Source organism: Canis lupus, chromosome 4 (genome assembly GCF_003254725.2).
Source record: "Canis lupus dingo isolate Sandy chromosome 4, ASM325472v2, whole genome shotgun sequence".
Classification (NCBI taxonomy): domain Eukaryota; kingdom Metazoa; phylum Chordata; class Mammalia; order Carnivora; family Canidae; genus Canis; species Canis lupus.
The window spans coordinates 10,027,715-10,052,629 of record NC_064246.1 but is presented as its reverse complement, the minus strand read 5'-3'; the positions used below and the strand labels follow the sequence as shown (position 1 = coordinate 10,052,629).

The window sequence follows — 24,915 nt, the reverse complement described above, 5'->3', positions numbered from 1 at the left end:
GCGCAGACTATGTGTGATTTTTTTTTTTTTAAGATTTATTTACTTATTTTAGAGAGAGGAGAGAAAGAGAGCAAGGAGTAGGGGTAGAGGGAAAAGGGCAGAGGGAGAAGCAGACTCCCCACTTAAGAAGCCCAACTCCAGGGGATCCCTGGGTGGCGCAGCGGTTTGGCGCCTGCCTTTGGCCCAGGGCGCGATCCTGGAGACCTAGGATCGAATCCCACGTCGGGCTCCCGGTGCATGGAGCCTGCTTCTCCCTCTCCCTCTGCCTGTGTCTCTGCCTCTCTCTCTCTCTCTCTGTGTGTGTGTGTGTGACTATCATAAATAAATTTAAAAATTAAAAAAAAAAAAAAAGAAGCCCAACTCCGGGTTCATTCCCAGGACCCTGAGATCATGACCGAAGGCAGACACTTAACCGACTGAGCCACGCAGGCACCCAACTATATGTGATTTTATCTGTGTTAAGAAAGAAAAGTGAGGGATCCCTGGGTGGCGCAGCGGTTTGGCGCCTGCCTTTGGCCCAGGGCGCGATCCTGGAGACCCGGGATCGAATCCCACATCGGGCTCCCTGCATGGAGCCTGCTTCTCCCTCTGCCTATGTCTCTGCCTCTCTCTCTCTCTCTCTCTCTCTCTCTCTGTGTGTGACTATCATAAATAAATAAAAATTAAAAAAAAAAAGAAAGAAAAGTGAGAAAAAAAAGTAAGAAAGAAAAGTGATAACTTGCAATGAGAGCTTATCTTATTGCAGGTCATTATTATTTTGACAACTAGAAGACTTTTTAAATCACATGAGCAAATCATACACCTTATACAAAAATTAGAAAACATAAAAAAGGAAAGAAAAATAATTCAAAATCCTACAACCCGAAGATCACAATTATTGATATACCTTTTTGATATACCTTTTACCATATACATACTTATACACATATACATATATTTATACTTTTCTTATTAAAATGGAACCATGTCAAACTGCTTGAAGTCTGATTGACATATGCTTTTTTTCCTTAACATGCATGATTCCACAGACAATAGAGCCTTCACAAGTTCTCAAAGGAGGCTCTCACTTTTCCTGTACCAAATGTAGTATATTTCGGGAAAATGCCCCAAGACATGGACTCACACCTGGATCCTGGTCCCCAGTCAGCAGAGCATTACATGATAGGACGTCTGGATGAGACACTGTAATTGTTTGGAACCTCAGATACCCTTTTTGTTCAGAGGGATTACATGGCTTCAACAGGCAGGCACAAATTACTGCTCTGGCCTCTCCCTTTGGGCGCTGAATTGTCAAGAAAGGAGTGATAGAATACTTCCAGGTGTGACATCTCCTGGCCACCCCCAGCTTACTAGAGACAGTCTAAAAACTGCTGAAACCTCAGGAACTGTTGAGGTTCCTGCCACATGGATTCAAAAGCTGGGTGATTTACATGCTAGTTAGGTGTTCTTGCAGAAAATGCCACTCATGTACTCATTCATTCATTCTCTCACTCAGCAAATATACCTCAGCCATCCTGTGCCAAGTGCTGAGGAGAACAAGGTTAGAGAGATGCCTGATGCCTACCTTCTAGGAACTCAGTCTTATGGTAGCAGATAGGCAAATAAATTAGAAATTACAACACAGCCCGGTGATGGTTGTAGAATATGTGATAAGTCACTAGAAAGTCAATGGTGGGAGTCATTCTGGGGAGTCCACAGAAAGCTTCATGAAAGAAGTGATACTCCAAGTCTTGAAGAAAGAACAGGATACCAGAACACAATGATGAGGGATGAAGGTTGGAGAAGAGAGACAGTGAGAGAAGAGGAAAGAACTTTGAAGAAGAGAAAACCACACATGCAGAAACCCACAGCGTTCTGGAAATTATCAGTTGTTCTGAAGCACCAAAGGAAGGAGTGTATAGTGTGTCCAGCAGCAGATGGGACACACAGTGAGGCAGTGAGCCTGACAGAGGGATGCCACCTTTAGAGTTAGCAAAACTCAGTGGGGACTTGGACCCACTACATCTCATCTTTGAGATGTTCCTTATCTCCAAAACACCAAGAATAAAACTCACTCCTTATAGGGTTCTTCTAAGGATTAGAAAGAATATAGGGAACCCTGGGTGGCCCAGCGGTTTAGCACCTGCCTTTGGCCCAGGGCGCGATCCTGGAGACCCGGGATCGAGTCCCACATCGGGCTCCCGGTGCATGGAGCCTGCTTCTCCCTCTGCCTATGTCTCTGCCTCTCTCTCTGTGTGTGTGACTATCATAAATAAATTAAAAAAAAAAAAAAAAAAGATTTGTGTTTGACAGAGATCTATGGACAAATGGCACTTGACCTTAGAATCTCTTGAAATTCTATCTGGGATAGTCTGTATAGTTGTATATGTGTGTTTTACTTGAGGGAGGGTCCCTAATCCTCTTTAGTGTTTTAGGTTTTGTGGCCTCAGAACCACTGCCAAGGGAAGAACATAGTGAGATAAGCAGGCAGGGAAGGTGAGAGGAATGAGGAGATGGCACATCATGAAAATACTCAAGGTGACCCATGGAGGGGACCACGTGGTAAGTAAAGACTAAGGCCTCCTGCCAATAGCTGTGTGAGTGCACCATCTTGGAAGTGGGTCCCCCAGCCCCAGCCAACTTCTTTACCGCATCCTTATAAGAAACCCCAAACCAGAAGCACCAAGTTAAATTGCTTCAAATTCTTGGCCCACAGAAATTATGTAAAATAAGAAGTGTTCATTGTTTTAAGACAGTAAGTTTTGGGGTAATTTGTTACATAACAATGATTTATTGATCCTCCAATGCACTCCAACTCCATTCCTGGGCATCACTGCCTTTGGCTTATTTGAGAATCAAGCTTTCACGATATTCTCCTTTATGATATTTCCACACATGGACCCAGGCAAACTAACTTCAGGACCCGCTCTTAGCCACCACACTATAACACTGCCTTACTACATAATAATATAACATTTGCACAGTGCTCTACAATTAACAAAATGTGCTTACATACATGATCACACTTCATCCTCACAGGAACCTCAGGGTAGAGGAACTCTTACGTTTGCATGTTTCCATTATGTACTTAATAAACCTGAGGCTCAATGACACTGCAGTGACTTGTCCAAGGCTATACAACCTTTAAGTGGTAGCTAGTACCTGGACTCAGAATCACAGACTCTTTCCGCATTCATTCGCTGAGGCTATTATAACAAAGTAGCACAACCTGAATGCTTTCCAACAGTAGACACTTATGCTCTCACAGCCCTATAGGTGTCCAAAAACAAAGTGTCCACACAACTGGTTCCTTCTGGGGGGCTCTGAGAGAGAATCTCAGTCTCATGCCCCATTCAAGCTTCTGCTGAGGCTGGCAATCTTGCACTTTCCTGGGCTTATAGCTGCATCACTTCAATGTCTGCCTCTGTCCCCACATGGCCTTCTCTCCCCCCATGTGCCTCTCCTCTTCTTACAGGGGCACCAGTCATATTGAATGAAGAACCCACTCTACTGGCCTGATCTTTACTTATTCCTTAATTATATCTGCAAAGACTCTATTTTCAAATAAAGTCATATTCACAGGTACCACCATATCTTTGGGGGGGAGGGGAAGGGACACATATCAGCCCACACCACTCTCATAAGTTACATTCTTGTGTAGTAGACAATCCACAGAGAACCATCGACTGGGCCTAAACTATCCGTTCTTGGGATTGTCGTCACAGCCTGCCTTGCTTTGCTAGAGCCCGGCATCCTGGTGAGTACATCAAAGTACACACAAGGGGGCACCACTTGACCAGGAAAGTGACAAAAATACCCGTGGTCCTGTTAAATTCCTTACTGAATTTGTTTCTTCACTTTATTTCTTAAATTAAGATCTTCAAATTTGATAGCCCAGACAGATTCAAGGATTTCCTGATTTTTCCAACGATGATTTCTAAGTAGCTTTAAACCTCATTGTTCCTATTGGTGAGCCATAGAGTCTGAGCTGCGATGGTAGATTCTTGAGGAAGAGAGAAGTAGCTCCTCACAGTCCTTAGCACAGGGCACCCTCTGGGGATTCCAGAAGAGCTCAATTAGAGGGGCCAGGATCTCCCACTGGACCCAAGATTCAAGTGAAATCATGCATCAATAAATAAGTTGAAGGGTATGATGGCCATGAGCTGGATCAACTTCTTTCTCTCTGAGGTAATTTTCAACTCTAGGCAAAGCTGCCCAGGAAGAGCCTGCATTAGGCTGCCACTTCCTTGTTGGCCCCATCTCTCCACCGCTTCTTCCATTCAGACACATGGTCTAACAAGCTTGCTCCAAAACCCCGTTGCACATTGGTTCCCAAAGAGCCCCTCAAGTTCCAAGACTACTTCTCCCACAAACAAAATTTCCATTCACTTAAGCTCAATAGTAAGGAAAGCCTCCGCTTTCCTCAAATGCAATGTGAAAATGTTTAAGCTGAGTGAAAAAGGAAGCCAGGAGGAAAATCCATAGAAAGAGTCTCAGTAAAAACAATCCCTGAACCCTACCCCAAGTGACTCACATGTTCCTTGGTATTCTGGCACTTAGCCTTCACACAGCCTTAATGTGGACTCAGCTGAAATTGTTTAAATGCTCCAGATGGTCTCTATGGTCATCTTTACTGCTCACAGGTGGTACCAGCATTCACCATTCAGTCATTCAATTAATTCCACAAACATTTTGAGGTATCTGAAATGTGCCTGGCTCTAGGGTAGGTGCTAGTGTCTGAAAAAGACTGAGAACAATGAAGGTCAAGTCTCTGCCCTTAGCGTTTACATTCTAGTGTCAGAGGCAAATTGCTCAGTGAATACAAAACTATTATTGCTAAATTATGGCAATAGGCAGAGGAAGAGAAAGAAACCAAACAGATTGTGCTTTAATAAGGAAATCAACCATCTCAAGAAGATTGAGGGAAAGTCCTTGAGCCAAGATCTTCCTTAAGAAAGGTAAGAAAAGGCAAGAGAGATGGTGAGATCCAGGGAAGGGGAGGGCACATTGCAAAGCCCCCCTACCCCACCAGCTTTTGAAGGCAGCTCTTGCTGAATGTTGGCTGCTTCCCTGATATAGAAAGCTCTGGCTGACTGGAGGAATGACGGATGACCCCTGAACAGGAAGGACTGATTCAGATATATAGCTTAAAATTTAGCCCATCGTGTATCTCTAACCCATTCATATTTCTTTGTTTATTTACTTATTTATTTATTTATTTATGATAGTCACACAGAGAGAGAGAGAGAGAGGCAGAGACACAGGCAGAGGGAGAAGCAGGCTCCATGCACCGGGAGCCTGATGTGGGATTCGATCCCGGGTCTCCAGGATCGCGCCCTGGGCCAAAGGCAGGCGCCAAACCGCTGCGCCACCCAGGGATCCCCATTCATATTTCTAAGTGGATTAGGTGTCAGAGAAGGATCTCTGAGCATATGTCTTCACTACTCAGACGTAAAGATCCTGCCACTCACCACGTTTAATATTCAACTCAGGTTCTGCGTCTCTCCATTGCATTTTCCACAAGCAGCTGGAGCCAGGATCCTTCAGCAATACAGCCCTTTCCAGCCCACATCAGGACTTCTTCCAATGTGAGGACCTGCTGCATTAGAAACACTCACGGTGCTTGTTAAACAAGATGGATTCCTGGGCTCTGGTCCAGACTCATTCATCAGACCCTCCAGAGATGAGATCTAGAAATCTGTGTTTCTCACAGGTCCCCAGGTGTTCACGTATGCTCTACAGTTTAAGACTCTGCGGGAGTCATCTGAAACTAATGATATACTATATGTTGGCTAATTGGATTAAAAAAAAACCTGCAGGAGTCTGCATTTCATTTCTGAGAAGACATCAGGGTCTATACCAATGTGAGGCATAATTGCTGTACTGCATTTATGATTTTTGTGGGACATTTGGATGATGAAAAGTGTTAAGGGTTGAATTGTGTTTCCCTCTCAAAATTCATACATTGAAGTCCTAAACCCCAAGGACCTCAGAAAATTACCTCATTTGGAAACACGGTAGTTGCAGGTGTAATTAATTAAGAAGTCATTGGGCTGGGCCTTAACCAATATTACTGGTGTCCTTCTAAAACGGGGAAATTTGAACACAGGCTCACACACAGGGAGCATGCCATCTGGAGATGAAAGCAGATGAGGGGATCCCTGGGTGGCGCAGCGGTTTGGCGCCTGCCTTTGGCCCAGGGCGCGATCCTGGAGACCCGGGATCGAGTCCCACGTCGGGCTCCCGGTGCATGGAGCCTGCTTCTCCCTCTGCCTGTGTCTCTGCCTGTGTCTCTGCCTCTCTCTCTCTCTCTCTCTCTCTCTCTCTCTCTCTCTGTGACTATCATAAATAAATAAAAATTTAAAAACAAAAAAAAAAGAAAGCAGATGAAAGCAGGTCAGGGTGATGCTTTTGGAAGGCCAGAGATGGCCAGCAAAGCAGCAAACCAGCTTCTAGTAGAAGCTAGGAGGGAGGCCCGGAACAGATGCTCCTTCGCAGCCCAAGGAAAGGAACCAAACCCTGCCTTCACCTCCACACTGGACTTCTAGCCTGCAGGACTGGGAGGCCACACATTCCTGTTGTTTGAGCCATGCAGTCCATGGTATTTGTTACAGTAGCCCTAGCAAATGAATAAAGGTAGCAAGGTACAAACACTACACAGTGTTTTACTACATGCCTACTGGCCAAGTCTATACCACTTTATGGGAAGGAAGGGAAGTTCCTTCGGACTTAAAAGTCTCACCACTGTAAAGTCATATGGAGCACCCATAAACCCAAGAAGTGTCTCTTCTGAGGTCTCATTAGTCTTCCATTAAGAAGCACATTCCACCCAACTGATTGATGGAAATGGTAATATTGACTATGGAATTGTAGTATTTTTTTAAAGGTGAGTCACTTTTCAAAGACATTTCTTTTTTTAATATTTTCTTTATTTATTCATGAGTGACACAGGCAGAGAGAGAAGCAGGCTCCACATGGGGAGCCCGACGTGGGACTCGATCCTGAGTCTCCAGGATCACACCCTCGGCTGCAGGCGGCGCTAAACCGCTGTGCCACCGGGGCTGCCCTGGAATTGTAGTATTGACTACTGTTTGGGCCCAGAAAAAGAGCTGGTGGCTAACACAAACATGAGAGATTAAAATAGGGAGAAGGGAAGGCTGACAGATGTCTGTAGATGGAGGAAAGGGTGGCTGTTCTTTGTAGTGGGAAAATTCCCAGCCAACCTCATAGGACATGCTATATTTTCTCATGTGACACCAGTAATCCTCCATAAAGGTTCTTAAAAGTCAGCCCAGAGTGGGGCACCTGGTGGGGGGGAGCTCAGTTGGCTAAGCCTCTGACTCTTGGTTCTGACTCAGGTCACGATCTCAGGATCCTGGAGTCGGGGGTGTTTCAGGTTCCACAGTTAGTGGGGAATCTTCTTGAGGATTCCCTGTCTCTCTCTACTCCTCCCTCTGCTCATGCTTTCTCTCTCTTTAAAAAATAAACAAATCTTAAAAAAAAACAAAAAGTCAGTCCAGAGGGCATTTCAAAAGGGTATAAAAGAAGTTTGGGGGTAATCTACAGGTTCTATAACATGATTGTGTTGTAGTTTGTTGCTCAACTGTAAAATTTGTCAAAAATTAGTATGAAATTACACACTTTAAAATGGTTGAATTTTATATATAAACTATACCTCAATAAAACTGATTTAAAAAATCATCCCCTAACAGAAAATTCCAGCTAAATATATTTGGTGATAGGAGGAAAATCCAAAAACAAAGACCAAAAAAATTCATTTTGCAATCTTCTTAACCAGAAACCAGACTGAAAATAGGCCATTTGATTTAAAACACTACTTACTTTTACCAGAAAGTGGAAAGAGAACACATGTATTCGAGTATTTTCAGTCAGATAGTTAATCTGATTTCTGAAACATGATTAAAAGAGGAACCAGAAAATCCTTGCTACTGAAGGCAGAACAAAAATTAAAAGGACTCATGAAAAAAAATCCCTGAGTATAAATGTTGTTAAATGGAGAAATAATGCAGAGAAGCATTCCCATTAGAAGGAATAAGATTTGCTGGTAACTTTCAAATTAAAGAATGAAGATGAAGAATTATCACATCACTGAACTAAGAAATGTGTCTACAACTCTAGCCTCAGAGTGCATACTGTTCCGTGGGACATTCGTAGCATATTCTTGAATAAACAGAAGACTGTCTTTAGAAATAGATTGAAAGACTTAAGTTTAGTATTAGTGAATTGGATGTTACCTTCAGGGTTATGTTCAGCTTAGAGCTAGTAGCTTGAGCTTCAGCTTAATTTACAAAGGTGCTCAGGGAAGTTTTGCTCCTGGAAACATCTTCCCACTCCCATTTCCATACTTAGCATCATAGAACAGTACAGACCCCTGGTTTGGAGCCATCCTCACCTGTAAAAGGAGGGTGAGGAAAGCCACTTGTCAGTGAGAGTCAAGGGAACTTACATATAGCACCCATAACAGGGCATGGCCCCCAGGGCACTTTGTCCTTATGTTCCCTTACATTGAACAGTCTGATGCCTTATGAAGTCACACTTGTTTTGTAAGTTTTCATACTGCATATTTTTCCTGTTACACATTATAGATGAAAAGGAGAAGGGCCTAGTTTAGTGTGGTTTTAGAGAAAAATCCCAATGTTGATACACAGTAGCCCTGAGAACTGGGGCAAAATATGTAATACACCTGGACCTTTGTTTCCTCATCTATAAAATGGGATAATACCTACCTCATGGGTCTGTGGTAAGGACTAGGTTTTACAATATTACATGTAAAGCACTTAGCACTATACCTAGTATCTATTAAGTACTCAATAAATCACACTAATATTAGATGATACTTTCAAATGGTTTTATTACAGCCTTTCCACAATTACATGGTGGAATTTAAAAGATCAACTTAAATTTCCCATAAATCAACAAGTTTAAAATTAAGTTGATTACACTAAATTAAATCCGTATTAAATAGAGAGCTGCTGAGTTTTATTTCATTCATCTGGTCATTCAACAACTATTTAATTATTGAGGGTTTGGTATGCCAAATACTATGTTAGGAATGAGGATAGAGCAGAGACATAAGACAGATACAATCCCTCTCTTATAAACCTTACCATCTTGCGGGGGGGGCGGTGGATACTATGGTAATAAATGATATGTGTGTTAGGTGGTGGTAAATGCTATAAGGGGGCACCCAAAGTAGAGAGTGTATGAAATGCTGGGTGGGGGTAATCACTATTTTATATCTGAAAGGAAGGCCTCACTGATGAAATGCCATATAAGCAGAAAGCACAAAGGCTATGAGGGCACAAGTCATATAGACATCTGAGACAAGAGCATTCCAGGCTGAGGAAAGAGCACATGCAAAGGCCCTGAGGCTGAAATCTTCTTGATATGTTCAAAACACAAGAAGGCCTATGTTGTCAGAGCCAAGAGAATAAGGGGGAAGGTGGAAGGAGAGAAGTCAGAGGGGAGTCAGACCATAGACTATCCAGGGTAAGTAAATGAGATGAAGGGTTTTGAGCAGAGCAGCATGATGGAACTTATATTCCTCTCCCCTCCTCTCTCCACCCACCTACTTGCCCCCAGTACTGGCTGCTCTAAAGGGGTATTGTTCTTTTAAGGTTTGTTTTTGTTTACTTACATTTAATAGGATCACTGGCAGCTGTGTTGAGAATAGACTACCAGGAGACAAGGACAGGAGCAGGAAGGCCAATTAGGATCTTCATGCAGAGAGAAGTGAGGCAGGCTTGGACCAAAAGGGAATAGCACAGGGATGAAGTAGCTGTGTTCTGGATGTTTAAAGGCAGAGAACTTGCTGATGGACCAAATGTAGGCATGAGTGGCAGTGAGGAGTCAAGGAGGACTCCAAGATTTTGTCTGCACAAACTGCCACTCACTGAGATAGGAAAGATTGCAGACGACACAGGTTCAGTTGAGGAATTTGGATGTTTGCTTTTTATTCTTAGTATTAAGAAGCCTAACAGGTGTTCAAATGAAGATATGAAATAAACAACTGTATGCAGAAGACTAGGCAAGAGAGAGCTTTAGGAAGCATTAGCTTTAGATGGTATTTAAAGCCTCACAACTGGATGAGATCCACTAAGGAGTAACTGAATGTGGACAAGAGATCCACAGACTGAGCTCTGGGGTTGCTGACAGGAGGAGGAGGTAGCACTCCCTGAGCTGGAGAGACCAAGGAACAGAGCAGGGAGGCAGGGAGGCTGAGAGGTAGCTAGAGTCCTCAGGACCCAAAAGGAGAGATGGATGCTGTGCACAGAGAGAGTGGCCAGAGATTCACAAAGGGTTCCCTTCAAGCCCTCACCTGCTGGTCAGTGTAGGAGCGTGTGGAAAGTACCCAGGGCTTGGTAAAGAATCCCCTCTAATTTTTACATCAGTCCTCAGCACACACACAAGGTCCAGAAGAATCCCTAATCCTTATATATTATATATACACTTAAACAAAGTCAACTTCTCAATGTCTGGCATCAAAAATTACCTTGCATTGTAAAATAGGAAAATATCACTCACAACAAGGAGAAAAGCCAATCAATGGAAATGGTCTCAGAAATTCCTCAGATGACAAAATTAGTAAAAAATGAAAAAAAAAAAAGAAAATGACATTAAAATCATTATTACAACATATTCTATATGTTCAAGAAGCTAAGGGAGAGAATGAAAATAGTTCTGAATGTGATATACATATATACAAATTGAACTTCTAGATAGGAAGTTGCAATGTCTGAAAGGGAAAATATAATGGATAGGATTAACAGATTAAATATTTTAGAAATGATTAGTCAATTTAAGGACATGGCAATAGGGATGCCTGGGTGGCTGTGGTTGAGTGTCTGCCTTTGGCTCAGGTTGTGATCCCGGAGTCCTGAGATCCAGTCCTACATCGGGCTCCCCTAAGGGAGTCTGCTTCTCCCTCTGCCTATGTCTCTGCCTCTCTTTCTGTGTCTCTCATGAAAAAATAAAAATTTTTAAAAAATAAAAAATAAAGACATAGCAATAGAAATTATCTAAAATGACACACAGGAAGAAAAAAAAATATTGAACAGAGCATCAGTTAGCTATGGGGTAAATTCAAGTTGCCTGATACATGTGTGATGGAATCACCAGAGGAGAAGAGGGGGAGGGGCAGAAAATATATTTGAAGAAATAGTGGCTGAAAAAAAATCTGATGAAAACTAAATTCACAGGCCAAGGGAGTTTAATGGATAAATAAATAAATAAATAAAATCTTAAAAAAAAAAGGCAGAGACTAGAAAAACAAAATCCACTGTGTACAAAGGAATATATATATGTTATATATATGTACAGGGGAATATTATTCATCTTTGAAAAGGAAGGCTATCCTGACACATGCTACAACATGGATGAACCCTAAGGACATAATGCTAAGGGAAATAAGTCAGTCACTAAAGAACAGATACTGTATGATTCCATTCATATTGAGGTACCCAGAGTATCGAAATCATAGGGAGAGCAAATAGGGTGGTGGTTGCAGGACCTGGGAGAAGGGGGAACAAAGATTTGGTATTTAAGGGAGACAGTTTCATTTTTGCAAGATGAAAAGAGTTCTGGAGGTGCATGGTTGCACAACAATGTGAGTGTGCTTGATGCTACTGAACTGCACACGTGAAGAAGGTTGAGATGGTAAATTTCATGTTATGCATATTTTACCACAATTTTTAAAAAGAGAATTGGCTGCTTAAAGCAAAAATAACCGCATAGTATGTGAGGTATACAACGAATGTAGAAGTAGGACTTCCACAGCATGGTTAATGGGGAGGATGGAGGTAAATGTGTTGTGAGGTTCTTATACTTTACACAAAGGCACAGCACATGTAGGTGCACCATGTGACAAGTTAAAAACCTATACCATAAATGCTAAAACAACCACAAAAATAACCTTACAAGAAGGTATTCCTAATCGGCAACAGAGAAGATAAAAACAGAATCGATAGAAAATGTCTCTGTCCACTGAAAAGGCCAAAAGTAGTGACATCCCAGTAGCAGCAAGCACAGGTATACATCTACAGCATAAATTAACATGTGAATACTTGAGATATGTGCAACTATGGCAATTACACTTCAATGAAGCTGTTTAAAATCAAAGCAGAATGAGCTGCCTGGGCAGGTACAAAGCTCTGTAGTAGTCACCACATCTTTCCAAATATATCCTCTCCTCTTTTCCTTCTGGGACATAACAAGATTGCACTCTGTTCTCTTTGAAAACGGGTCTGGGCACATCAGTTGCTTTGGCCTGTACAATATAGATGGAAGTGATTCTACTCACTCCTGATGGGATCATCATGAGCTAATGCACAATTAGCGCTGGTTCCTTTTCCTGTCCAAGTGACGGTGGGAGTGCGTGTGCCTATGAGACTTGGGTCAACCTGGGTGCTGAGTGCTCACAATGGAGCCAGCATGAGTGGGGCAGGTGGGTCTGAGTGAGAGATGAACTTCACTGTGTTAGTTACAGGCATGTTGGGAGATCTTTTTCACTGCAGATAACTTAGCCCATCCTGACTAAACGTTCCCTAGCAGACGTGTCCGATTACAGAGGTGTAGTTTTGGATGGCCTTAGAAGGCAGACTGGTCCACTGGCCTCTGAGGTCTCTTCCAACCTGAAGAGTTGTGTGTCACAGGTATTTAACAAGGTCACCTTTTCAAGCCTCTACCTACCTGGGTAGAACTTGGCTCCTTCTCAAAGTAACACCTAGATATTTCTGAGTCCTCAAGGACTCAGACACAAATTGGCTTAGGTTCTTCAACTCTAGCCACCAAGTAAAGTCACCATGCCTCACAGACTGTTGTGCTCTCTACCAAGTTTAGCTCTGCCAAGGATGCCATGTCTTTTCATTCCCAGTGCCACTGCTTTCTCTTTCTAGGCCTTTTTAGAACTCCCTTCCAAGGGACTGGATCACCTTTCTGGGTCCAACCCTATGCATAGGCGTCTGAAAGGCTCTTCAGTCATTGTTATATGCCCACTGTCTCTACAGAGAGACCACTGTCCCAACCCATGTGGTCCTCTCTACCAGTCCTGGGGAACAGAAATTGTTGTGAGGCTGGCAGCCCCCTGAAGTTCCTAATCAGTCATTAAATGTGAAGCACTGCCAGGGAGGAGAGAGAGTACCAGCTACTTGCAGGACCCACTGTCCTGAGGAAGAGTGGATAGGAAGAGTAGATCTATTTTGGAAGAAATCTTTCTCCCTTCATTTCCTGTAGACAAATCTTCAATGTGCTTAGGCTTTTGGAAATCTACTTTTACTCTATCACAAACCTCCTCTAAAAAGAAAGGAGAAAATAACTGGAGAAAACACTAATTTTGCAGTAAGCTTTCTTTTCACACAATCAACAGCACCTCAGAATGAAAGTGGTCTCTGAGGGTTTTTAGAAGAAATTTATTTATTTATTTTTTTATTTATGATAGTCACAGAGAGAGAGAGAGAGAGAGAGAGAGAGAGAGAGAGGCAGAGACACAGGCAGAGGGAGAAGCAGGCTCCATGCACCGGGAGCCCGACGTGGGATTCGATCCCGGGTCTCCAGGATCGCGCCCTGGGCCAAAGGCAGGCGCCAAACCGCTGCGCCACCCAGGGATCCCCAGAAATTTATTTTCTCTCAAAGATGCAAAGTTACTAGGATGCGAAGGACCTTTCACATTATTATTCAAAAAACAGTTCCTTCAAATCTCAGCTTGAGTATTTCCTTTTCAGTTGGCGATATCTGGCTTTTATTTGCAAATGAAATGACTTCTTTGGGTAATTTTTCCAAAACAAATAGTTTTCCTCAAAGGTCTAAGTCTCTTCATGGTCCACAGAATAGAAAACTGTTCTCAACTTTGAAATAGCAGCTTAATTTTTATTTCTATCACTCTGTCCAGATTTCAGAGATCTTGAGGTCCGGTTTCAGTCAATAACCCAAGCAATCACTGTAATCCAGTGATTCCTTTCTTACCCACAGAAGGTTCTGGCAGGAAGAAAACTTAGATCTAAAGAATGGCATCCCTGTCTTTCTTCTGAAATAGCTTCCATCAGGTTAGCCTGCTATACTCAGTAGGGTAAATCAAAACTAACAGGCAGAAAACCAAATAAGACAGCAACAAAGTATCTCAGCCATTGAACAAGAAATATATACAAAATAATTCTAGGAAATTATCATTTTCACAATATTTCAGCATGGGACCTTCTCTGTGATTTAGAAGCCAGGATGTGTTTATTTGCTATTAGGATCAGAAAGAAGAACAAAATGTAGAGCCAAATGGCCATTGGGGAAGAGGGGAAAGGCCTCAGTGAAATCTGATGCCAATTTATATGGAGGATGGAGCCAAATGGACTTGAAAAAAAAATGTATTTACTAGCATTTCCCATAGTCCAAGTTACTTAGGAGCTTAGCCAAGGCATATTTTTAGTATTCTACTATATCTTTTGAATGAAGTTGGGTCTTATGATGTGGCCCTGATCATGCTTAGATAGAGCAAACTCCCAAGCAAAATTCTCTTCGTAATATATGTTTATCTCTGCATGTCCAGCAGAAGGGGATTCTGAATTCAGTTTTGCCCCTTAAATCAAAACTCCTAACGTTAGTTGAGAACCAAGAGATGCTTCCTGCCCGTAAGCCAGACTCCCCTACAGTGGGAGGCAGAGGGGCCACCCTAGGGTGTTCCACAAGCGCTCCTTAAGCTGCGGACGGTTTTCCGCAGACACCAGCCTAGCCCTACAGGAGAGGCCCGGGAGGTGCGGGCGAAAGCTCAGTTTCCACCGCAGGCAAGCCAGGCTCCTGGCCCACAGGGCTGGTCTCTAGCAGGACAGCTGGGGCTACAGCCTCCGGGTTATACATTAACCTCCTGCCCGGGCGATCAGGACAGCTTAGAAGTCTCTTCCGGCCTTCGAACTGCTACGGACGACGACGAGGCCGGCTGCGGAGAGCCACCCGGGCGGGGCCGTCTTCCCACCGCAGGCGCTCTGCCGCCCCTGCCCAGGAGCTGGATCTCGGCGTCCCCTACGCTCCGTCACCCCACGCCTGCCGACCGCAGGGCCCTCCTCTGCCACTCGACTTTGGCCAGCTGCGCCCCTCCAGCCGCGCCCGCATCCAGCCCCGCGCCCCGAGGCCCCCGCCCCCGCCCCCGCCCCCGCCAGGCCTTCGGGATCCGAGGACCCGCCGCGAGCTGCGCGCGCACGCGCTACCCTGGCGGGGGCCGGGCCTCACCCCCTCTCCTCCTCCTCCTCCTCCTCCTCCTCCTCGCGGTCGGCGCCCGGCCCGGCGGGGGGCGGGGGCGGGGGCGGGGGCGGGGGCGGGGGCGGAGGCCGTGCGCCTGCGCGGAGCCGGCAGTCCGGCAGGGCCGCAGCCGCGGGGTGGCCGGCGGTTGCCGTGGGGACGGCGGGCCCCTCCCTGCTCCGGTCCCCCGCCCCGAGCCAATCCCGCCGAGGCGCCGAGGACGACCCCGGCCCTCCCCTCCCGCCCGCGGGGCCGGAGCTGCAGCCGGTGACCCGGCGAGAGGCGGTGCCGCTCCCAAGATGTCGCAGACGGCCATGTCCGAAACCTACGGTACGAGGCCGGCGGGGCGCGGGGGGCGCGGGGGGCGCGGGGGGCGCGGGGCCGGGGGCGCGGCGGGGGCCGGGGGCGCCGGCCGGGCGATGTGGAGCCCACTTACGTGAGCTGCTTTTTCAAGTTTTCTCCTGTTTTTCCCCGCGCTCACACCAGGAGGGTTTTCCCTTTCCTGGTCCAGTTTCATTAGCTCAGGGTTTGGGAAGCCAGTTCAGGACTTTGCTCTGCGATGTTGTCCCCAACGAGGGATGGGAAGGACTTAGGGCGACGCCTGCATTCCTGTGTGTTCCTCGAATATTCCAGCTTGACCTTTCCTGGTTTGGAATTCCTTTCTTTGCCCTGGGATTACAATGAGAAGTAATCAATAGACTAATCCATGTCTTCCTGCGGAGACCTCTTGCCTCCTTTATTTCTGTTTCTCAATCTCTCGGGCTTTTAGTCCTTTCTGGGTTGCATTATGGCTATTTATAAATGTGCCTTTTTAAAACCATAAACACCCTGGAAGCAGAGCTCTGTTTAATCTTTGCTTCCCCTGAAGCACCCACCCCTAGAGGGGTCTCCACAGATAATTTTTCGAGTAATCGAAAGCCTTTCCAATTCATAGACTGTTTTTGGGTTTGTGGTGTTTTAGCCCTGCGAGGTAAAAAAATAAATAATATCGTACATGTCTACTTTGCCAGGCTTGAGATGTTTACCAGTCACTAATCACTTGTTCAGATGTGTGCATTCTCAGATTAACCCTTAGATTGGGAGTTTTACAATCCCAGGGAGAGGTTCAAGTTCAAAAGTATGTACCTGAACTTAGATCACTTGTGCTGGCCTGCTGCTCTGGCAACATAGGTGGAAGGGCCTGATGGAGCAGGCAGGGTGCTGGGAGGCGCTGTCAGTGCTGCAGGCGACACAACAGGCGTGGTTCTGGTCTCATGGAGCATGCAGTCTAGTGGAGGATACAGAGCTAATGCCATCGTGGTACTACAGAATGAGTAGTTAAAGCTCCAGGCTGGAGTTCTGAAGGAGTGTGCTCTAGGAAAGTATGTTGGAAGGAAACCTGGCTCAGACTGGGGAACCCAGGAGGTAGTTAGTAGCTGGTCAGCATAGCAGAACAGCAGATGCCCAGGCCTGGATGGGAGAGAGGTGGAGTTCCAACAAGGGGAGCCTAAACAGTGGAGCAGGGGTGAGGGTGTGGTGGAGAGGGCCTTTGGCAGGTTTCCACCTTTCTCCTCAGAGGTATGAGGTCACAGCACATTTGCTTCACCTTCAGCCCCTCCTATGACTTGTGTTTGCCCCATTCTTGGGGCTACTTGGGGCATTACATCTATTCCTAGAAGGCTTGGGAAATCCTCCAGGAAGTCCATGGTGCTTTAAGTGTTGTCAGAGCTGCAAATGGTCCTGTGCATCCACGTGGTCTGCTTCTCCCTTTAGATAACCACGGAGATTTTGTGAAGAAAATACATTTCTCTAGCAATTTTTTGGCTGTACTTTTGCTTTTCTTTATTTTCAAGTGCTCCTTACCCCGTACGCTTTATTTCTTGAACCTGGATAAGTAGCATTAGATAGGGGTGAAAAGTCAAAATAAAACCAAATGGGGATAATGAGTTAGTAAGGAAGGACTTGAGTTTTCATTTGTCTAGTATGAAATAGCCTTGATAAAATACTGCATATCTCTGCTTCACTTTAGACACAGTTAATTGAACTTTTGAGCATCACAGATTAACTGATTAAATGATGATCAAAAGGCTTTCACCAATAGTATTCTAATGTCATGATACTTCCCAAATATGTTTTTGCTGTTTTTACTCACAATTTCATCTTTTCTCTAGTAGAGGCAATTAGAGAAAACTAATGGAATAGAAAATTCGTTTTTGAAACAGCAAAAGTAGCAGTTGAAATTGTGAACCTAAAACAAGAATCAACCAAAAGTCCTAAACTGTCACCTTCATTTATCATTGACTGTATTTGCATAGCATTGTTCCCCAAAAGTAAAACAATCAGGTTCCGGCTTCCAGACATTTGCCTCTTTGATAGCTAGTAAAGGAATGTGTGCCTAACCTTTAAACTCCTTCATGCTCTACGCTCATTTTTCTCCTCCAGAAAAGAAGTCTCTGTGTAGCTTGACAGGGATAGGATGAAAAATAAAGAGCCAGTGCTTACACAGAGTACCACTAATTAGCTACATCTACCTGCTTTTTAGCATATTAAGGCAATGTTTCACCTTCCAGAGACTGAGTAGTTTTTAACATTTTGCTGCCCTGAAACCAATACCACATACTGTATATAATATATACTGTGCATGTAATATACCACATACTGTATATAATATTGAATACTGTATATAACATTGTAATACAAAGTTGAAATTTTAAACAGGTTTCAGATTGAAACCCTGGATTTTAATATCTCTAAACTGAAACAGTGTTTCCTAAATATTGTTAGATTTACAGCATTCTTAAAGCCTTGACCAGTTAGTATGGCTTATAACTTCCTGAGGAACTCCAACCATCCAAGACTTGGGAAGTCAGAAATCGGCTGTAAGTAATGCCTAACACCAAGACTTGTGAGACAGAATTAACAAACTGAATAGGTAGTACCAAGCAGTAATGATCAGAAAGGAGCTAAAAAGTAAGTGGTGCCTGAAATGCCAGAAAAAAAATAATAAGGAGTAAAGCAGTCTACCACTGAGGAAACATCTAAGATAAATCTCTACACTTTGGAGTTCATGGTTTCTATAGTAAATACAGTTTGTGAAACAGAAACATTACAAATTCTTAGTCTTATGCTGATTTTTATTACAATATAGTCTTACTATTTTTATTTTGTGCCTTACTTTGTTTTTGTTTTTTTAAGATTTTATTTATTCATGAGAGAGAGAGAGAGAGAGAGGCAGAGACACAGGCAGAGGGAGAAGCAGGCTCCATGCAGGGAGCCTGACGTGGGACTCGATCCCAGGTCTCCAGGACCATGCCCCGGGCTGAAGGTGGCGCTAAACCGCTGAGCCACCCGGGCTGCCCTTGTGCCTTACTTTGAAAGCACAGTATTAAAATATTTACCACCTAATTTGGAGAATTATCAAGATATCTTCTTTTAAAAATATATCATTATAGACTGTTGTTGGTTGAATTGTATCTCCCAAAAGGCATATTTAGGTCCTAACCCCAAGGACCTGTGAATGTGACCTTATTTGGAAATAGACGTAATGTAATCAGGTCAAGACAGGTCCTATTGGATAAGGGTAAGCCCTAATCCAGTGACTGATATTCTTATAAAATGAGAGAAATCTGCATAGATAATGCAGAGAGAATGGGATACAAAGATGCAGGCTGAGATTGGAGTGATGTATCTACAAGCCAAGAATCACCAAGAATCTCCGGCAACCACCAGAAGCTAGAAAGAGGCAAGGAAGGATCCTTTCCTGGAGCCTCTGGGAAAGCATGGCCCTACTGACCTCTGATTTTGGACTTTTAGCCTCTAGAACTGTTAGACAATAAATTTCTCTACTTTTATACCATCCAGTCTGTGGTATTTTGTTATGGCAGCCCCAAAAAACTAATACATAGGCTTTGGTAGTTAGAATACGATTCATAGAGAAATTGGGGCTTATTAGGAGAGGTAGAGTTAGGAGGTTATTTCAGGCAAAGGAAATAACATCTCTAAAGTTATGTGGTACCAATAAAGTATAAAATAACTTACTGTTAGAGAAATCACCAAGATAACCGTTACCTTGTTAATTTCTTGAAAGAGGGGCATCTGGGTGGCTCAGTTGGTTAAGCGTCTGCTTTTGGCCTGGGTCATGATCCCAGGGTCCTGGGATCAAGCCCCACATTGGGCTCCCTCCTCATCAGGGAATTTGCTTCTTTCTGTGTGTGTGTGTGTGTGTGTGTGTGTGTGTGTGTGTGTGTATGCTTTCTGTCTGTGTGCTCTCTCTCTCAAATAAAATCTTTAAAAAAAATTTTGTAGTGCTCTCTCAAATAAAATCTTTAAAAAAATTTTAGTAAAAGACAGGGCATGTAAACAAGGTTAATGAAGGAAGCATATAACATCAGGATAAAGGACATTTCTATAAATTGAATACATTTATTATGTTTAATGTTTGTATTTTTCTTTTTCTCATTTGCTGAAAATTGGTGAACATTTTAAGAACCAGAGTTTGGGGAACACTACACCAATGGGTCTGGAACTGATGGGCCTCTGAGCCCCCTGGTGTGTGAAGGTGTGGGTTCTGATACAGTAGATGTGGAATGGATGGAGGTTCCACACCTGATCAGCTCCCAGGCCAGACAGGTACTGTTTGTTGGTTCAGGGCCCTATACTGTACAATGGCTCCAATACCATAGACTTTTGAAAACATTGTTCTTTAGAAAAGTAAAAGTTTGTGATAATTTTTCATGGTCATTTAAACTATAAAGCATTTCAGTCCTTACCTATGAATGTCTCACTCCTAAACCTTTATTTCCAGTCACATTCACTCAGGTTTAATATCTTATATTAAACTCTGTACCTAACTATTCCATTTGGATGGCCTGGGGTATCCTAACACAATGTGTCCCAGACCCAACTGATTACCTACTACTCCCCAACCTTCTATTTGTCTGATGTATCCATTTGCCTAAGGAGAAAGTTAGTCCAGTTTTAATTCTTCATCATCCTGTCTCCTGAGTCCAGTTGGTTTCTGTCTTTTTAAACTGACCCCTTAACATAGTTCAAGCTACCATTTACCCTAGAAGAGACAAGGGAAGATGACGTTGGGGTCAGATTAGTGGATTATAAGGAAAAAAAAACCATCATCCCAAGGTTCTTCATCACAGTGACTTGAGCAGCGATGCTAGTTGCTACCACTCGTGGCATGGCAGCCATGTAACTGCTTAAGCAGCATCAATAGTTGGCATGAACTCACTGGGCAAGGATGGACTTGGTGGTTTCTGGTAGGGGTGTGTTGGAAGGGGTCTTGGTCAAATTTATTTGGGGACCCAGACTATTGGTAACATGTGCCACAGCTTCATAGGAATATCATAATGATTTAAGTAAATGGTTGTGCTCCTTGAAAGATGATTATGTGTCAGCATAAATGTGCACTTTACTTCTAATAATAATAATAATGGTAAGGTCTCCTTTGTTAAGGACCATATCGCCAATGTTTTTTGAAAAGTAACTTGCACTTTGGGCCCTTTGTATGAACTAGCTATTATAGAATTCTTTTGTAAGGTTCAATACTATAGTGGTCACTTGTACCTGTATATAAGCAAGCTAGTGTGTTGATGTTCTTTGCTCTGAATATTTCTTTGGAATAAGAAGAAAGCTGATATTTCTTGAATTTCTTCTCATAAACCATCCCCTAGAGATTGGTTAGACTGCTGTCATGGATTTTTTTTTCCCCCATTCCTGAAAACCCCATTAGGATACATGCCAGTGAAACTAGTTTGAGGGAAAACCTTTGAATCCTCTGTGTTCTGTAATGCTTGTCTCTGTCCCTGCTTCTCTATCAGTCTCATCTTGATAAAGGACTACGCTCTATATGTTTGAAAAATACATTTTTTTTTGCTTCTCTGTAGCTGTATGATTTAAAAGCTAAAATGACATGTAAGGTATGGATAAAGTAAGACAAGTGTAATGAATGGCACTATAACACATAAATGAAATAAGCACTATATAGCTACAGATTTTCTTCCTTTGTAATCCCCCTCAAAGCTTTCCAAACCAAAATAAGTTTATATTGAAGAGATTTGACCAACAGAAATGAATCCCATAATGATGGCTGTGATACCTGGAGAAAGAATGCTTTGTGGCTCTGCCCTATGCTACTCAGAATGGTAAACTCTTGTATGGCAATACTTAGTTACATCAGTCTTTTGTTTCTGTTTCTCTTATGTGCTGTGTCTTTTGCATTTTAGTCTTCAAAGCAGCTAACAATATTTAGATATGGAGCTAGGGTACACTATTCATAAAATGCTAATAAATTATGAATGAGTGGATGTATTGTAGAGGTTTGTAATTTTTCAAATATGAAATTTTAATCATGCAGAAAAAATTGGGAACTTAAAAACAAAGTATTTTTCTCTCTTGTGTTATAATTTAAAATATTATATGTAGTGTGCTCCCTTAGTTTTAATACCATTTTTCTTGTTCATTAGCTTCTGATTATTATTATAGGAGTCCTCATAAAATGAGTACTACATCTTTGCCCTGCCTGTGGGGACTTTGCATATTTTATTTTAAGTTTTATTTTTAACTCTCTACACCCGGTGTGGGCCTTGAACCCACAACCCTGAGATCAGGAGTCACATGCTTTACTGACTGAGCCAGCCAGACACCTAGGGACTTTACATATCTATTTTATAATTTGGTCAAATCTCAGTTATGACAAAGAACATTTTTCTTTCAAGATGAGACCATAAGCCCTTTAAAAGCAGTGGACTGCTAGGGTGACATTCTGTCCCTGGTGCTGTGAATGGTTTCTGGACACAGCCTCAGGGACTGCTGAAAGCACTGTTGATTCCATTTGAGGGTGGTGTTTTTCTTCTAAGTTACAGAATATGAAACGAAAGGCCAGGTTAATAGAAAACCCCACTTTAAGGCATAGTTTTCTTTATGGTAGAAGTCAATTTTTACATTGTGGGTAGTGTAATTGCAGCTCTAATTAAAACCTCTTCCACAGATCACATTTGCTTGAATTAAAGAGGTCACACAATACATCCTTTAGGAAATAGATTTTCCTTCTGAGACTTCGATTCCTAAATCAGTTCACAGTGCATGGGAGCAGAGACTTGTGGAGGTACTTTCACTGCTTTCTGGAGTTGAAGGGCCTGACTGCTGCCCACTTAAATGTACCTAAGGAGAGAACATGGTGATCAAGTGGAAGTTGGTCAACTATGGAAGTAAATAAGCTTTGAAGGCAGGTGTATCCATCAAGCACTTTGGGGGAGGAGACTGGCACCCTACGCAGTAGCCAGGGGGCTTTTAGGGGCCAAAGTAACCCTATTGTGGTGGCCGATGTATCAGATGATTTGAATCTGTGGTCACTAAACATTCAAATGTCTGGCATTTGATAGTTACCAAGTAAACAGTGGTTAAATGAACTCCCGTTGTTCTAAGTCCCTCTTACTTAACAACCTCCTCTTTGTAAATTGATTTTATGTGACTAAGAATAAATGAATTTTTAAAATTAACAGAATTTCTGTTTAATAGATGATTAGTTCTTTGGTCATTTTATCAGGTAGAATGCTTCCGGCTGCAAGTGGCAGAAAACCCAACTCAAAATGCTATAGGTAATATGAAAAGAGTTTTTTTCCAAATAATTATAGATGAGGAGGTTTCAGGGTTGGCGATTCAGAAGCTCAGCTGTGTCAGCTAGGACCTAAATGCTTCCCATCTCTCTCCTCCAGCTGGCACTGTTGGTCTCATCCCCCTCAGAGTCATAAAATGACTACTCTTTGTAATCAGGGTGTGCTTTCTTACAATATCCATGGGGAAAAAAGGAGTTCTTCCCTGCATTTATGGAGTCAAAGTCCTTCCTCTCCATCTGGGTGGGCCATGTTGGGTCAAGAGCCTGACCCTGGACCAATTATGTGGCCAGGGTAATACTTCGCACTGTGTAGCTTAAGTTTGTATGTATTTCTGATCAAGTCTCTGGCTCAGAATGACCATAATTGGCTTAAATAACCAAAGTCTGTCTCCAGTTTTGGGGTCATGTCTACCTGTTACTTTGGCTTCTTGGGGAGTAGCTGTTAGGCAGAATATTTACTACAACAGTGCCTACTACAGTCTCCAAAAAATGTAAGCTACAATTCAGTTTCAATCATTTGTTCCAGGCAGTGATCTTCCTGAAGATGATGGACTTAAATGTTCTTCAAGGCCTTTGCTTCTCCAGTGAGGAAGTAGTGAGAGAAAGCAGCACAGTAGGAGAGAGAGCATGGTGTCTGTCTATGTCGGCCATACGCACACACATTAGAATCCCTTGTCTTCTTAGAAAAATTGAAATTTCTCTTGTCATTTTGCAAACACGGTAACTTACACTTGTCTTTAGTTCTTATTGTTTGGTGAATGTGCTAAAAATACTTGGTGTTTTGAAGACTGACATTCCTTTTCTTTTTTTTTTTTAAGATTTTATTTATTCTTGATAGAAAGAGAGAGTCAGAGACACAGACAGATGGAGAAGCAGGCTCCATGCTGGGAGCCTGACATGGGACTCGATCCTGGATCTCCAGGATCACACCCCGGGCCAAAGGCAGGCGCTAAACCGCTGAGCCACCGAGGCTGTCCCTGACATTCCTTTTCAGAGTCACTGTGACCATGGTAATACTTTGGGAGCAAATGGAACTTGGCTATTTGGTGCCCATTGCTATTTTTCCACTTCTCATATATTAGCACCTTGAGTAACTTGTCATAAATATGTACATAACATAGGATACTACACCTTTATAAGAATAAAGTCCATATTGATATTAAGGTGTCTTTTGTTATTATGCAAATAAGATCCTTTAATGTTTACAACTATAAAAGCATTATGAATTAGAGTATTTCCTCTGGTGTGTATTATATAATAACAAAGTTCATTTTCCCTATTACATTTTCCCAAGAACGGTATTATTTCTAGCTATTGCATGACTAAAGAAGTTTGTTGGGTGTGTACTGGTTGAAGATTCTTCTGGTATTAACCTATTGTTCTGTTTCCATGATTATACTGGGAAATTTTTCCTCATTGGTGTCCCAAGGCTGAATGCTAACTCTTACTCTAGATAAAGGGTGAAGTTAGAATAGTGTACACAGAGTACTTTGTGTCCAGTGTCTCGGATCCTCACTGGGGCCCTCTTCTGGGTGAGGAAACAGAGGTTTGGTACTCTGCCTCAAGTCCCAAAACTGGGAGATGGAGAGCCAGAATTTGGAATCAGCTTTGCCTTGCATCACATTCTCAAGGGCAGTCAGGTTTTTAACTCTGCTTCTCTGTCTTATACAGAAATCTCCTCCATAAAACCTCGGGTCAGTGGTGACCCAGAAGAAACATTCCCACTGGATGTCATTACTCTAGCGCATGTTCTAGACAACCAAAATCTGTCTCCAGTTTTGGAGTCATGTCTATGGGACATTTAATATGAGTCAAAATCTTTCTCTGAACTCAGCATAAAGGGGGAGAGTAGCAGGGACCAAAGCTCATACCTCCCAAACTAATGCGGAAGACCTTTAACATTTACAAGGGATGCTTTCACAGATCTGTGTAATCTCTAAAATTTCAAATACTGTAGTATTTAAGTCTGGCTCAGAGTCAGACAGTTCAGAAAGACAGTATTTTGTATATGTATTCTCAAACAATCAACCGTTCAACTTCTCTCTTTGAATTACACTAGTTATAGTGTTCTCGGAAACATTTCACAAACG

The 24,915-nt window shown here is 43.0% G+C and overlaps 1 protein-coding gene and 1 long non-coding RNA gene across 4 annotated transcripts in view; both read left to right on the top strand.

Moving 5' to 3' along the window:
* The first annotated feature begins 2,740 nt into the window (after positions 1-2,740).
* Positions 2,741-6,126, top strand: LOC118354588 (uncharacterized). Its single transcript, XR_004815392.2, has 3 exons — positions 2,741-3,561; positions 3,641-3,736; positions 5,472-6,126. It is a non-coding gene; the product is annotated as an uncharacterized LOC118354588 (long non-coding RNA).
* A 9,173-nt stretch (positions 6,127-15,299) lies between these two features.
* The window catches only part of RAB4A (RAB4A, member RAS oncogene family), a 50,904-nt gene continuing 41,288 nt past the window's right edge, over positions 15,300-24,915 (top strand). The window contains exons 1-2 of one of the 3 annotated variants that reach the window (XM_025448449.3): positions 15,360-15,549; positions 17,983-18,077. In XM_025448449.3, the coding sequence (XP_025304234.1) occupies positions 18,017-18,077 (61 nt within the window). In that variant the 5' untranslated portion in view covers positions 15,360-15,549; positions 17,983-18,016. Of the gene's footprint in view, positions 15,550-17,982; positions 18,078-23,351; positions 23,546-24,915 lie in introns of all 3 variants that reach the window. The other 2 variants (XM_035715542.2, XM_025448451.3) reach the window with 2 other exon arrangements.